General features: G+C 41.5%; 2 protein-coding genes and 1 non-coding gene across 11 annotated transcripts in view; 1 reads left to right on the top strand and 2 right to left on the bottom strand.

The window, feature by feature from the left end:
* IQCG (IQ motif containing G) overlaps positions 1 to 14,276 on the top strand; it is a 55,569-nt gene that overhangs the window by 31,708 nt on the left and 9,585 nt on the right. For 5 of the 6 annotated variants that reach the window (XM_012476625.3, XM_012476627.3, XM_012476626.3 and 2 more), the window contains 3 exons: positions 4,432 to 4,563; positions 5,765 to 5,866; positions 7,124 to 7,657. In XM_012476625.3, coding sequence (XP_012332048.2) covers positions 4,432 to 4,563; positions 5,765 to 5,866; positions 7,124 to 7,255 — 366 coding nt within the window. In that variant the 3' untranslated portion in view covers positions 7,256 to 7,657. Of the gene's footprint in view, positions 1 to 4,431; positions 4,564 to 5,764; positions 5,867 to 7,123; positions 7,658 to 14,276 lie in introns of those variants that run through there. The other variant, XM_012476624.3, reaches the window with a different exon arrangement.
* LOC135275937 (U6 spliceosomal RNA) lies at positions 2,667 to 2,771 on the bottom strand. The gene has a single exon (XR_010343524.1). It is a non-coding gene; the product is annotated as a U6 spliceosomal RNA (small nuclear RNA).
* The window catches only part of LRCH3 (leucine rich repeats and calponin homology domain containing 3), a 106,111-nt gene continuing 98,717 nt past the window's right edge, over positions 6,883 to 14,276 (bottom strand). For 3 of the 4 annotated variants that reach the window (XM_012476615.3, XM_012476621.3, XM_021669513.2), the window contains one exon: positions 6,883 to 13,189. In XM_012476615.3, the coding sequence (XP_012332038.1) occupies positions 13,064 to 13,189 (126 nt within the window). In that variant the 3' untranslated portion in view covers positions 6,883 to 13,063. The remainder of the gene's footprint in view (positions 13,190 to 14,276) is intronic. The other variant, XM_012476620.3, reaches the window with a different exon arrangement.

Genomic DNA, 14,276 nt, shown 5'->3' with positions numbered 1-14,276 from the left:
AAAAAAAAAAAAATTTTTTTTTGATTCCTATATTGCTGTATACTCATAATTTTTAAATTATGACTTAATTTATGACTTAAAATGTATTAAGTCAAGGCCGGGCGTGGTGGCTCACACCCATAATCTCAGCACTCTGGGAGGCTGAGGCAGGCGGATTACGAGGTCAGGAGTTAGGGTCTAACTCATCCTGATTAGAATGAGTTAGACCACTGCGCCCAGCCAGTTGGGCATCATTTTTCTATTATTGGTTACGACACTGTTGTTCTGGTGTTTTGGTCAGGATTACACATGAATTCATCATAGTCATGCCTAGTTTCTCATATGCAAGTTAGAGCATTCAGAGAAAAAGAACAGACCCCTGAAACTTTGAATGGGAACATCTGGTTGGATTCGGATGAAACTGACAATCTTGGTCAAATTACTTTAAAGCTCCCTTGCCAGTGGAAGCAGCCCTCCTGTGTCTGAGGACACCAGACTTCCTTTGCCTGAAAATCCTTCCCAAGGCTGAGATTCAGGCCTCATTGGAGAGGGTATGGCTGTGCCCACTGGATGCCAGCGATGTTTGCTGGGTTGCCTTGGGCGAGCTGGCTCACAGCTGGCAGAATAAGGCTGGCAAGCAGGGAACAAGTTTTTTCTTTCCTAATCTGGATGTGTATTCAATTAAGGGGAAAAAAAACGGATTTTTTTGTCCATTGTGGTATTTTTTCTCCTTTGTTAATAAAGGAAAATACATTGATAGAGTTGCTGATTTGAGTCATCTTTAAATTTTTGGGACAAACCCTACTAGGTCATAATGTGTTTGGCAAGCAAGAACCCTCTTGCTGTGGTATCAGTAAAACGTGCGGGTGAACGGGTGCCACTGGGTGTCCCACCCACACACCGCTAGCAACCCCGCGAAACAATGAGAAGCCTTCCTGTCGTGTCCCTCCAGCGCCCTCTACTGACGCAGTTTAGCATTTCGTCAGCTGGCAAGAAAAATGTTAATAGCAAGCATCCATTTTCACAAAGCAAAGAAAGATGGATTTGGAGCTGACAGGCAATAAACTGGTAACTGGCACTAATGAGTTTTTATTTTTATTTTTTTTAATCATCAAGTGTGAGGTTTACTCTGTAGGTTTCTGGTAGATAAACTATCAACTTCAGGAAGTATCTTTTTAGTCTGGTCTTGCTAAAAGTTTTTTTTTTTTTTTTTACCAGGAAGAGTACTCAATTTTATGAGATGAATTTTTTTTTATTCATTGAGATGATATTATTTTCTCTTCTTTAATGTGTTAATAAACACATTAATAGATTTGCTGATGTTGAGTCATTTTCAAATTCTTGGGATAAACTTTACCCAATTATAATGTGTTATTCTTTTAATAGACCATTAATAAATTGATTTATAGACTTAAAACTTTTTTCCTAAACTTTTTTTTAACTGTTAATTTTTGTGGGCACATAGTAGGTGTATATTATGCTACCGTGCCTGGCTGATTTTCCTTTTTTTCACCATGTTGCCAAGGCTGATCTCAAACTCCCAGACTCTAGTAATCCTCCTGCCTCAGCCTCCCAAAGTGCTGGCTGGGATTATGGCATGAGAGACAGCACCTGGCCAATATTTTCTACCTAATTATTCACCTAAACAGATAAATCAATTCATTTTAAGATTTTTATATCGTTACTATAAAAGGAAAAACCAGTATCACCTTCCATAAATATAAATTAGTATAAGTAGGCTGGGCACGGTGGCTCACACCATTCGTGGCTCCCAGCAATTTAGGAGGCTGACGTGGGTGGATTGCTTGAACATAGAGCTTGAGACCAGCCTGGGCAACACAGTGAGATCCTGTCTCTAACAAAAAATACAAAAAGTAGCCAGACATGATGTTGCACACCTGTAGTCCCAGCTACTCGAGAGGCTGAGATGGGAGGATGACAGGCCCTGGGGGCAGAGGTTGCAGTGAACTAGTATCATGCCATTGTACTCCAGTCTGAGTGCCAAAGCCAGACCTTCTCTCAAAGTAAATGAATAAATAAAATAATGTGAATAGAAACACAAAAAATACTGCATGATGTTACTGCCTTGTAGCCAGGCCTTTTTGTTTGCCTGGAGCTTGTTCCTGCTTTGTTTTTTGGAGTTTTAAAAAAAAGTGTTAACAAAAGAAAGAGAAGATGTAAGAGATGTGATAGCACCAAACTGCCATGTTACTCTAACATAATCAGAATGATTTCATAAGAGACTGGCTCTCATTTCATTGCCCAGGTTGGAGTGCACTGGTGTAATCATAGCTTAATGCACCCTCAAATCCTGGGCTGAAATAATCATCCTGTGCAGCCCTGAGTAGCTAGGGCCCACAGATGCATGCCACCACGCCTGGCTAATTAAAAACATTTTTGTAGAAATAGGGTCTCACTGTGTTGCTCAAGGTGGCCTCAAACGCCTGGTCTCAAACAATCCTTCCACCTCTGCCTTCCAAACCGCTGGGATTACAGGCACAAGCCACCCTACTCAGTGTAATCAGAATGATTAACTATAGCCATGTTTTAAAAACATTCTACGCTATGTACCACCTAAAGTAACCTCTCAATGTGTCACTCTTGAGGTACGTCGTCTAGGAGTCTGCAAGTTATACACTTCTGTTCTTTTAGGGGTAACATTTAAATTTTTTGTTTCTAGAAAGTACACAAATATGGAATGCTTCACAAATGTGTGTGTCACTCTTGCGCAGTGGTTATGCCAATCATCTCTGTACTGTTCCAATTTATATATATATTTTTTTAGATGAAGTTTCACTCTTGTTGCCCAGGCTGGAGTGCAATGGTGCGATCTCGGCTCACTGCAACCTCTGCCTCCCAGGTTTAAGCTATTCTCCTGCCTCAGCCTCCCAAGTAGCTGGGATTACAGGAATGCACCACCATGCCCAGCTAATTTTGTATTTTTGTTTCTCCATGTTGGTCAGGTGGATCTCAAACTCCTGACCTCAGGTGATCCACCTGCCTCGGGCTCCCAAAGTGCTGGGATTACAGGTGTGAGCCACTGCGTCTGGCCAATTTTGGTATATATGTTACTGAAGTAAGCAGAACTCTTAAAATGTTAACATCTCTTTTTACACTTTTAAAATTTATCTGCCTAGGGTTAATCAATATTTATACCTTCTTGCCTTTATTAAGGCAAAGATTTCACTTATCTCTTCTCTCCCTCTTCATCCCATGTTGAAATCATTCATTTTATATATAAATATATATAGTGATATATACAGATATTTTATATACATATATGTGCATTGTGGGTGTACAAGGATGACCTTGAGCATCAAAACAACCCTCTGAGGTTTGTACTATTACAGTAATAGTAATACTGTACTATTGGCTAGGTATAGAATTTTATATATGAGGGAACCAGAGGCTTACAGAATGTAAGTAAACTTTCTTTCAGTGCCAGAGTTGGGATTTGAAACTTCAGAGTCTGTGCTCTTTCAACTAGACTATCCTGCCTACTTTTGGATTTTAATTCTGAATTCTGATTGATGATTAAAAAGTATCACATACCCTAAATGTTTTACTGGTTCCTTTCCATTTCTTATCTTTCATTTTATTTTGCTACAGTAGTACATCCTTGTCTTTCAGAAAGCCTGGGTTTAGTCTTTCTTTCCCTCACATTTGAATGCTGGGTTGGCTAGGTGTACAATCTTTGATTCACTTCATTTTCTTTTAAAATTGTGAAGACACTGTATCCTTCTTGACTAGGATTTAGTGCTGTCAACCAAAGAGATATCTGATGCTTTTCAGACTTTTCTACATACTTTTCTTTCCTCTTCATTGCATCTTCCCTTATCCAGACATCTAGATGACCCTCCTCCCATTTTTTTTTTTTTTTTTTTTAGATGGAGTTTTGCTCGTTACCCAGGCTGGAGTGCAATGGCACGATCTTGGCTCACCACAACCTCCACCTCCTGGGTTCAGGCAATTCTCCTGCCCCAGCCTCCTGAGTAGCTGGGATTACAGGCACGCGCCACCATGCCCAGCTAATTTTTTGTTTTAGTAGAGACGGGGTTTCACCATGTTGACCAGGATGGTCTCGATCTCTTGACCTCGTGATCCACCCGCCTCGGCCTCCCAAAGTGCTGGGATTATAGGCGTGAGCCACCGTGCCCGGCCCCTATTTTTAAATTGACTAAAATACAAGTAAAATGTGTAAGTACTTAGTGTATAGTTTGATGAACATTTATGTACACACATTCATCTACCTGCCACCCGGATACAGAGCTAGTCTCCCTCACACCCCATTCCCAATCAGTAGTCCAGCTCTCCATCCAGATAAGTAACTACTGCTGTGACTTCCATCTATAGAAAGTTTTGCTTATTCTTGAAACTTATAAAAGTGGAATCATAGAGTGTACAGTGTTTTGTGTCTGGTGAATGCCACGTTTTCATGTTATTTCCAAACAGAAACTTGAGGAGAAGCTAGAGTTCTGGATGGAGAAATATGACAAGGACACAGAAATGAAACAGAAGGAACTAAATGCTCTCAAAGCTGCAAAGGCCAGTGACTTAGCACACCTTCAAGACCTCGCGAAGACGGTAAGGAAGTCATCAGGGCGCTCACTGCGTAGTGAGTGGTAACTAAGTTACAGTAGCTGGGTATTGCTATTTTGGGTCAAAAGTGGAGGTGTGCTTATAAACCACCGGGAATCTTTTTAGATGCTGCTGCTGCTGATGGGGACAGAAGCAGTGGTAACACTTACACAGTGCTTACTCTGTCCAAGGCGCTTTTCTAGTATTTTCCATCTATAACTTACCTAACCCGCACAACCCCTTGAGGTAGACACTATTATTTCTACACTATGATCTCTGAAGACACTTTGTCAACGATGATTTCTAACAAGCTTGTGATTATGGTTTCATTATGGAATAAGTGCAGACTTCCTAAATTTTTTTTTTTTTTTTTTGAGACAGAGTCTTGCTCTGTTGCCAGGCTGGAGTGCAGTGGCACAATCTTGTCTCACTGAAACCTCTGCCTCCCAGTTCAAGCAATTCCCCTGCCTCAGCCTTGCGAGTAGCTGGGACTACAGTCGTGCGCCTCTACACCTGGGTAGTTTTTTGTATTTTAGTACAGACGGGATTTTACCGCGTTGGCCAGGATGGTCTCAGTCTCCTGACCTCATGATCCGCCCACCTCGGTCTCCCAAAGTGCTGGGATTACAAGTGTGAGCCACTGTGCCTGGCCAAATTTCCACCAGCCTGAGTCACATGGCAAAACCCCATCTCTACTAAAAATACAAAACTTAGCCAGGCATGGTGGCACGCACCTGTAATTCCAGCTACTCAGGAGGCGAAGGCACAAGAATCACTTGAATCCAGGAGGAGGAAGTTGCAGTGAGACAAGATTGTACCACTGCACTCCAGCCTGGGTGACAGAGTGAGACTCTGTCTCAAAACAACAAAAAACAGCTACTATTCGTATATGTACATTCTCCCAAAGTTTTTAAAAAAGCAGTATTATTTTGAGGTCATTAATCACACACTGAGTTAATTCATATTTCATTTTTTATGAAACATAAAACAAAATTGAATTATTAAAACTGAAAAGTTTTGGGAACAATTATAAAGTTAGTATGTGAATATTTACAATCTAGGTATCTACTGAATTTTTTTCTTTGGTTTATCTTTAGATTTGGCATATTTTATTTTGAAATTTTATATTAAAAGCACAGGGCTGACTGGGCTGCAGCTTAGCCAAGAGAGTACGGTAAGAAATGATCAATGTCGTCTATCCTTGCAGATAAGAGAGTACGAACAGATCATCGCTGCAGATCGTATAGAAAAGGAGAAGAGCAGGAAGAAGGTGGAACGGGATCTCCTGGAATTAAAGAGCGTCTTAAAGGTAAAGAGAACCATAATCCGTATCTTGCCATAGCCGGCCTAACACTGAGGAACACAAAAGCATTTCTCATTCATTATCAGACGCATCGTGGCTTACCAAGGAACTGGAGATCTGAGAAGCAGCATGGACTTCTGTCATTATTAGAATTTGCCAACACAGTCCATGGTGCAGGGAGACAGTTATAAAGACGTGCCCCCAGCTTTTCATCTCGGGAAAAAGAAGTGGTTAGCAGTGGAAGCAAAACCTAGGCCCAGAGACGAAATGCAAGAATAGTATGTCTAACCAAAACCAGCTCTTGACAGAGTCTTTTTAATATGCTACTACTTCTGAAAATCCTGCTTATAAATCAGCCCCAACTATCTGCTGGGTTCTGATACAAGCTGCTTACGTGGGAAGGATAAGCAGCAGGTTAGAAAAAAATAATTTTTTTTTTAGTTTTATATGAAGTTGTATATATCAGTGATGATGAAACCGGCAGGTCACAGATCACACCAAACACTTGTAAGCGAAAACTTAAAGCAGTATTAGCGGGGCTCACACCTGTAATGTCCCAGCACTCTGGGAGGCTGAGGTGGGTGGATCACAAGGTCCGGAGTTCAAGACCAGCCTGGCCAACGTGGTGAAACCCCATCTCTACTAAAAATAGAAAAATTAGCTGGGTGTGGTGGCGTGTGCCTGTAATCCCAGCTACTCGGGACGCTGAGGCAGGAGAATTGCTTGAACCCAGGAGGCGGAGATTGCGGTGAGCTGAGATTGCACTATTGCACTCCAGCCTGGCGACAGAGTGAGACTCCTTTCAAGAAAAAAAAAAAAAAAGGAAATCTGACTTCCTTGTACTGCTTTCCTTGAAGAAAGGCCAGGTTCCCTCCCCATACCTACCAGCTACTTGAACCAAAAAGAATGTTAGTTACCTGGGCCAAGTGCCTCCCAATGCCAAGTGGCTTCCAAAGTGCTGGGATTATGGGCGTGAGCCACCGTGCCCGGTGGAAGTCACATTTCCAAGTATGAAGAAGAAATAGGCCAACTCAGATTCCTTTTATTTTTACTCCTTGAGAACCTCACTCGAGTTCATGGCTTAAGCTCCAGGTCCTGCAGGACAGGAGAGCATGGCTATAGTGATTACGTGCCCTGCCACTTCCATGTGCGGCACAAAGACCGTTTTTCAGACAGAAGTCACTTTACTAAACAATCCCTTTACGTGGACAGAACGCAGCTTGTCAGGTGTACTGTGAGTACAACTCCCCTTTCCTCTTCCAGATCCAGGCCTGGTGGCGAGGCACTGTGATACGGAAGGAAATTGGTGGTTTCAGGAGGCCTAAAGACAAAGTTGGCAGCAAGTATTCCAAAGGCAAAGGCAAAGGCAAGGATAAGAAGAGAGGCCAGAAGTGACCAAGTTGTCTTCTGTCTTTTCCTCTGGTGCTCTGGAGGTGGGAAGGGTGTGGAGAGATAAGAAACACCTCGTACCATCACAGGCGAAGTCTGCTGATTTCACTCTGATTTAGGATTATACTATTGACTTAGGGCTTTCTCGTACCTTGCTGCAAAGAAGTTTCTGGTAGTCCTGTGAAGATTCATTCTTCTTGCTCTTTCTCAGCAGAACCAAGCAGTTCATTGTCTTAGTAACAGCGATGCATTAAAACTTCAGTAATTCCTGTAATGTCTGATTCTGCTTTTACTCAATTGTCTGTAGTGAAAAAACTCTTATGAGCAGAAGTATTCGGTAGGAATTATAAGATGGTTTATTAGCTGTCCAGTATAATACATACACAGTAAAGTTTTAATAAATGTTGGTTCCTGCCTGCCTTTTACATTTATGATCACGTTGGTGTTTTTATTGGGGTGAAAATGGCATGGAATACATATCCAATTATAAGCTGCTTCCACAACTTTTCTGGGAAATAGGTAGGGATACAAATTATAAATACAGGCTAGAAATAGGATGTTAGGATGTAAAACTTTACAAACTGTCAAGATGAGGACATAGGTTCTCTGGAAGGGTAGTCTGGAGATATTTTTGACAAGTCAAACACTCAGGCCAATACCTGCTTTGCTTACTCAACGATTCCCACTTGATGGAGAGTTAAGATGAAAATAGACAAGGTGTGTGAAAATATCTAACCTGTGCCTGGCACATAGGAGAGCTGACTGTCACTCTCCCTCTTCCCCTAGGAAAAAAAACGAGCCCACCAGGTCATTCTTGCCTTGATTAGTCCAAACAGAACATCTTGGGATGCTAAGGGTTCCCTATAGCACAGCTGGCAATTTCCAAGAGAAAAGCTGCCCTCATGTGTACATACATTTCATGAATTAAACTTCTATCTAACTCACTCCAAATAAAGCACAGTCTTTTTTTTTTTTTTTTTTTTTTTTGAGATGGAGTTTCACTCTTGTTGCCCAGGCTAGAGTGCAATGGCACGATGTCGGCTCACTGCAACCTCTGCCTCCCAGATTCAAGTGACTCTCCTGCCTCACCCTCCTGAGTAGCTGGGATTACAGGCATGTGCCACCACGCCCAGCTAGTTTTGTATTTTTAGTAGTAAGACAGGGTTTCTCCTTATTGGTCAGGCTGGTCTGGAACTCCCGACCTCAGGTGAGCCGCCCGCCTCGGCCTCCCAAAGTGCTGGGATTATAGGCATGAGCCACCGTGCCCAGTCTAAAGCATGTCTTGATATCTGTACTTCCTTAAGAAAATCAATTTTAACTCAAAAGACTATCCTGAAGTCCCTGTTTCTACTGACATTCCTTCTGGAAATGACATGCCCTTTCCTTGATTCACCTTTGCCAAGGGAACCATATTTGAGTTACGAACATTCTCCAATCAGCTTTTATTACATTCCACTGAAGTGTTGGCTTTTATTTTAATGTCAACATATAAAGTGGCATACAGGCAATTTAAAATAACATACATGATATTGACATATTTATACTTAGAACTTATGCAATATATTTACAGACATACAAATACAGGACAATGTTTTACAAAATCTTTCACTAATTACATGTTTACAACATTTTCAGAAATAAAATGAAATTTGCTGTAAACCATCTCACTGCACTATGTACATAGAAATGCTTCTAAATATCTATGTTTTCCTTCATTTCTATAACCATTTAAGTGCTTAGTTTCTACGAATTCATTAAACTCATCAGCATAGTCACACATCATTAGTCACTGCCGAGCTGTAGAAAGAAATAAATATCGCAAACTCCTTGATTAGCTGTATTTTAAGTAGCTCTTAAGGAAGGTGGTCTACTACTAAGATCTTCCTGCTCTGTGTTCTGGAGGAATACAAAGGCCCCTCTTCCCGCAGCTGTCTCCAGACCTGGCTATTACAAGAGAACATTGGAGTGCAAAACACAGATTGTGAGTCTGAAATCCTGGAAACCGCTAACAAAAAACCTCTGCCAGTGCCAAGGGCTCTGCTGGTGGACTCAGCCTGTCACTGTCAATGCTGGAAGGTCACTGCTTCAGGTCAGCGCAACTGTGACAAGGTCATCTTCATCTTATGCTGGAGTGAAGCAAAGCTAAAGGTTAAACTGAATTGTGCTTACCAATTTTTTTTTTTAAAAAGGTACATACAAAATACTGAATACAAAAATTATCCCAACAAAAGCATCATGATTTGTTTTTGCATCTTGATGCAAAAGAAATTCATACCTCTGCAGAGGGTTTGAAAGGAAAAAAAAGAACTTCAATGTATTTATATTTTTCCTTCAATTATCAGCCAAAACTGCAGTTTTTCCTAACAATTCAAATACAAATCTGATTTACTTTGATAAAATACATTAAGGTTTCATAATATGTGCAAAATTTGAAATAAGTTGAAATTTCCATTTATTCCTGTAAGAAAATAAGTTGCAAATGTTGCAAGTACTGTTTTATGTAATGTCTTCTAGAATTATTCCTTGCAGAATATGGTTTTTTTTTTTTTTTTTTTTTTTTTTTTTTGAGACACAGTCTTGCTGTCGCCCAGGCTGTAGTGCAGTGGCTCTGTCTCGGCTTACGGCAACCTCCACTACCCAGGGTTCAAGCGATTCCCCTGCCTCGGCCTCCTGACTAGCTGGGACTACAGGCACACCACCACACCTGGCTAACTTTTTTGTATTTTTAGTAGAGACAGGGGTTTCACCATGTTGGCCAGGATGGTCTCAATCTCCTGACCTTGTGATCTGCCCGCCTCGGCCTCCCAAAGTGCTAGGATTACAGATGTGAGCCACTGCGCCCAGCCATTTATTTATTTATTTATTTTGAGGTAAGAGTCTTGCTCTGTTGCCCAGGCTGGAGTGCAGTGGCATGATCTCGGCTCACTGCAACTTTCGCCTCCCAGGTTGAGGTGATTCTCGTGCCTCAGTTGCCCGAGTAGTTAGGATTACAGGTGCCTGCTACCATGCCCAGCTAATTTTTTAATTTTTAATAGAGACAGGTTTTCACCATGTTGGCCAGGCTGGCTTGCATTATATGTTAAAAACAATCCTGTCCTAGGCCGGGCGCAGTGGCTCAAGCCTGTAATCCCAGCACTTTGGGAGGCTGAGGCAGGTGGATCACGAGGTCAAGAGATCGAGACTATCCTGGTCAACATGGTGAAACCCCATCTCTACTAAAAATACAAAAAATTAGCTGGGCATGGTGGCGTGTGCCTGTAATCCCAGCTACTCAGGAGGCTGAGGCAGGAGAATTGCCTGAACCCAGGAGGCGGAGGTTGCGGTGAGCCGAGATCGCGCCATTGCACTCCAGCCTGGGTAATAAGAGCGAAACTCCGTCTCAAAAAAAAAAAAAAAAAATCCTGTCCTTTGCTGAGTTTCATTTCATGTAATTTGGAGACTGTACTGAGGCTTAGTGTTGACTAGTACAGTTTAAAAATACACATGGCTAAATTCTAAACAAGTTATGTAAGGGTTGATGGGTCTGTTGGGAACTGTAAATATAATGGGGTCTGGCTGTTAAGTGCTTAGACAGACATTTTACTTTTATTCTATAAGATAGGGCATTGAACGCACAGATGTTTTATGTTATACAATTTATTTTTAGAGATGGGGTCTCACTCTGTTGCTCAGGCTGGAGTGCAGTGGTGCAATCATGGCTCACTGTAGCCTTGACTTCCCAGGCTCAAGTGATCCTTCCACCCCAGCCTCCTGAGTAGCTGGGAGTACAGGCATGTGCCACCACACCTGGATTTTTTTTAATTTTTGTGAGACAGGGTTTTGCTATGTTGCCCAGGCTGCTCTCAAACTCCTGGGCTCAAGTGATCCTCCTGCTGAGCCTCGCAAAATGCTGGGATTACAGGCATGTCCCACCGGGCCCAGCCTGTTATACAACTTTAAACCTGGTCAAAGTGGTCATGTTCCGATGAACTTGTTTCTCTGCAAGAACAAGGAAGAAAATATTACTTTGACCAGATACTCAACATGATTTGATCCAAAGCTACTTTTAGATGGTACATCTACGTGATAAAAAGAGGGGTAACATTATGCCCAAATGCGTGCATTGGGAAAGAAAATCCCGAACAGTCAACAACTACAGAAAAAAAAATAGATAACTAATATCTTCCCCTTATTTACTTGTTTTACAAAGGCAGTGAGCACCAAAAGATATCACCAACTAAATGGGGTTCAAATGTAGGGAAGGAAAACCCAAGTAGGTGAAACTTGAAGAAAGGCTCCTGATTGTGTGTGTGAGCCCCTGAGCCTTTTCCTCCACCCATAACTGAGTATATGAAGGCACTAGTGGTGGAGCCACATGGGGAGCAGGAGGAAAAGACAGGAAGCTGTTTTTAAGATGCTGTAAGTGCTTTAATTCAGCCACAGAAACTGGCAGTTCCCTGAAGGCAATACAGAAATGTGTCTGCAGGCCCAGGTGTCGAGGAGCAGCATGAGGAGGGCGGTGAGGGGCGCTCTGTGAGATCAATGCAGATGACACAGAGCAGTGTGCTCTCAGCTTAAGGATTTGGAACTTGTGTAAAAGGGCGTATTTATAATGTGTAGATAACAGGATGACATAGAACCACCCTCTGTGATGGACTGGAGGTGAAGGGAGGCCTAGAACACTGACCTTAAATACAACCGTATCTGTTTCACTGTTTTACTATGCAAAATTTGGACCAGGCCCAGTAGCTCACTCCAGTAATCCCAGCACTTTGGGAGGCTGAGGCAGGAGGATCACTTAAGCCCAGGAGATTCAGACTAACCTGGGCAATATGATATGGCAAGACCCTGACTCTTAAAAAAAAAAAAAAAAAAATACTATGCAAAATCTAGGCCTTCTATTATTTTTCTTTTGCCTTTGACAGAATAGTCTAACTCACTGTCATATAGCTTTTGATTTTAAATATGGCTAAAAAAATGCAGTGGGGGAACTGCCCCTCTCCCCAAACATACAAATATCTAGCTTTGAACAGTGGTTTCCACTACATAAAAAACACGTGCAATGGGCCAGGCGTGGTGGCTCACACCTGTAATCCCAGCATTTTGGGAGGCTGAGGTGGGTGGATCACTTGAGGTCAGGAGTTTGAGACCAGCCTGGCAAACATGGTGAAAACCTGTCTCTACTAAAAATACAAAAAAATTAGGCAGGCGTGGTGGCACATGCCTGTAGTCCCAGCTACTTGGAAGGCTGAGGCAAGAGAATCGCTTGAACCTGGGAGGCAGAGGTTGCAGTGAGCCGAGATCAGGCAACTGCACTCCAGCCTGGGTGACAGAGCAGGACTGCTTCTCCAAAAAAAAGTACAGCGGTTATTGAAAATGCAGATTCCTAGGGCTTACCTCAGATCTACTGAATGTAACAAATACTCTAGGAGATTCTAATGAACAACCGAGTTTAGAAACCAGCAGACTAGCTGTCTTGAGAGCAGGTAAAAAAAACAGCAGAGCACGCTTGTGCCTAACTTAGATGATGTGCTTTCTGGTATGTGAAATAAGCCTGCTCTCTCAGAAAGCACAGTCAGGTTAAGTGTTGGGTTTTCAGTAACGAGATAAGTTTCGTTTACAAAGCCAACGGTGTCTTTGTAAAAAAAATTCAATGGAAATGGATATAACCTCCCCTAAAATGGAGAAATGAAGCGAAATATTCCTGTTAGGAATCATGGAAACGGTCCCTTCTGAGAACACATGAGAGCTTTGTTAAGCAGACAGCTGGCAGCAGCAACCACGTAGTTCTGTTCCTTGTTTTGGCCAGGCCAGTGCCCAAGGTCCTGCGAATCCTTAAACAGCAGATAACTGGTGCTGCTGTTGCTTGGGTGGGGCAAGTTCCAGGAGAGCCTGGACCGTCACTGCAACCTGGCTCAAACCTTTCTCTTCTAAAATGTGGAGAGGCAAACATAATTGCTCCTGAAATGGGACAACGTAACATAAAAACAAACAAAAAAGAAAATCAGATGAATATCATAGAACTGAAAGGAAAAAATAAACGCTTCTCCCCTTCATAATAATCAGTCGAGATAGGAAAATGTAGTACCTGGGAAACTGACTTCAGTATCAATGAGTTAGATGGAGATGGTGTCTGACACTCACTGTCACTTTATTAATACAACTATAACATATGCATCATTGTGAAAACTGGAAAATTGACAAGTAGCACACATTTATACATACGACAGAGGAGAAGCAATGCTGCAGCATGAAAGCAACATCCTTTATCTCTGATAAGTAAAAGCTCAATGCAGATCTATAAAATAGGCAGGTGAAAAATAGAAAAACAATTCCACACTATCAGGTGGCTCAAGACTCAAAGATATTATATTTTAGGAGAAAGTACTTTGTAAATTCCCTACCACAGGAATGCAAGATAGTTTCAAAACTAACTCAACCTGCATGAGTTCTACACTATCTGCATTATAATCTTGACTATGAAAACCAGGGTTCTCAGGCAGAGCAAGAAACTCAGTGTATCTGAAGCTCCTGAGATTTGGATGTGTTTGAGAAACTTTCCTCTATTTTGAATAATTCATGGAAGGCTCAGTCTGAATTAAAAATCTGAACTACAGAATTAAAAAGAAACTGTATTTGAAAAGGTAAAGTATTTAATATCCTGGTATTTAATAGACTGATTTATGGCAGAGAACTCCTATGTAAGCTTAGGCAGGAACATCTTGATTACCAACATGTGGAAAGTGTTTACAATGTTTGCTTAAGGAAGTTAAATACATCCAGCTTGTATGCATAATTTGTCTGGTTAATCCTTTCTTGTAAGAGAAAAAGGCAAATCTTAAAAGAAGCATTTAGCACTGGCTTTCTGTTAAGATTAAATATTCAGAAAGAAAAGAGATTACTCTTACAAAGAACAGAATATAGAATTCTGATTCCACTAAAAAATTACACGTTTGTTAAAGATGACAACTAGGTTACTTTATTTTATTTTGCTTTTCACTGACACTATATTACTAGGAAATTTTTACAAAATCAGTTACAATAAAAA

This window comes from Aotus nancymaae, unplaced genomic scaffold, assembly GCF_030222135.1.
Source record: "Aotus nancymaae isolate 86718 unplaced genomic scaffold, 86718_ANA_hifiasm-v0.15.2.pri h1tg000019l, whole genome shotgun sequence".
Lineage (NCBI taxonomy): Eukaryota > Metazoa > Chordata > Mammalia > Primates > Aotidae > Aotus > Aotus nancymaae.
Note: the sequence above shows the minus strand (reverse complement) of the source record. Positions and strands in the feature narration are given on the sequence as shown.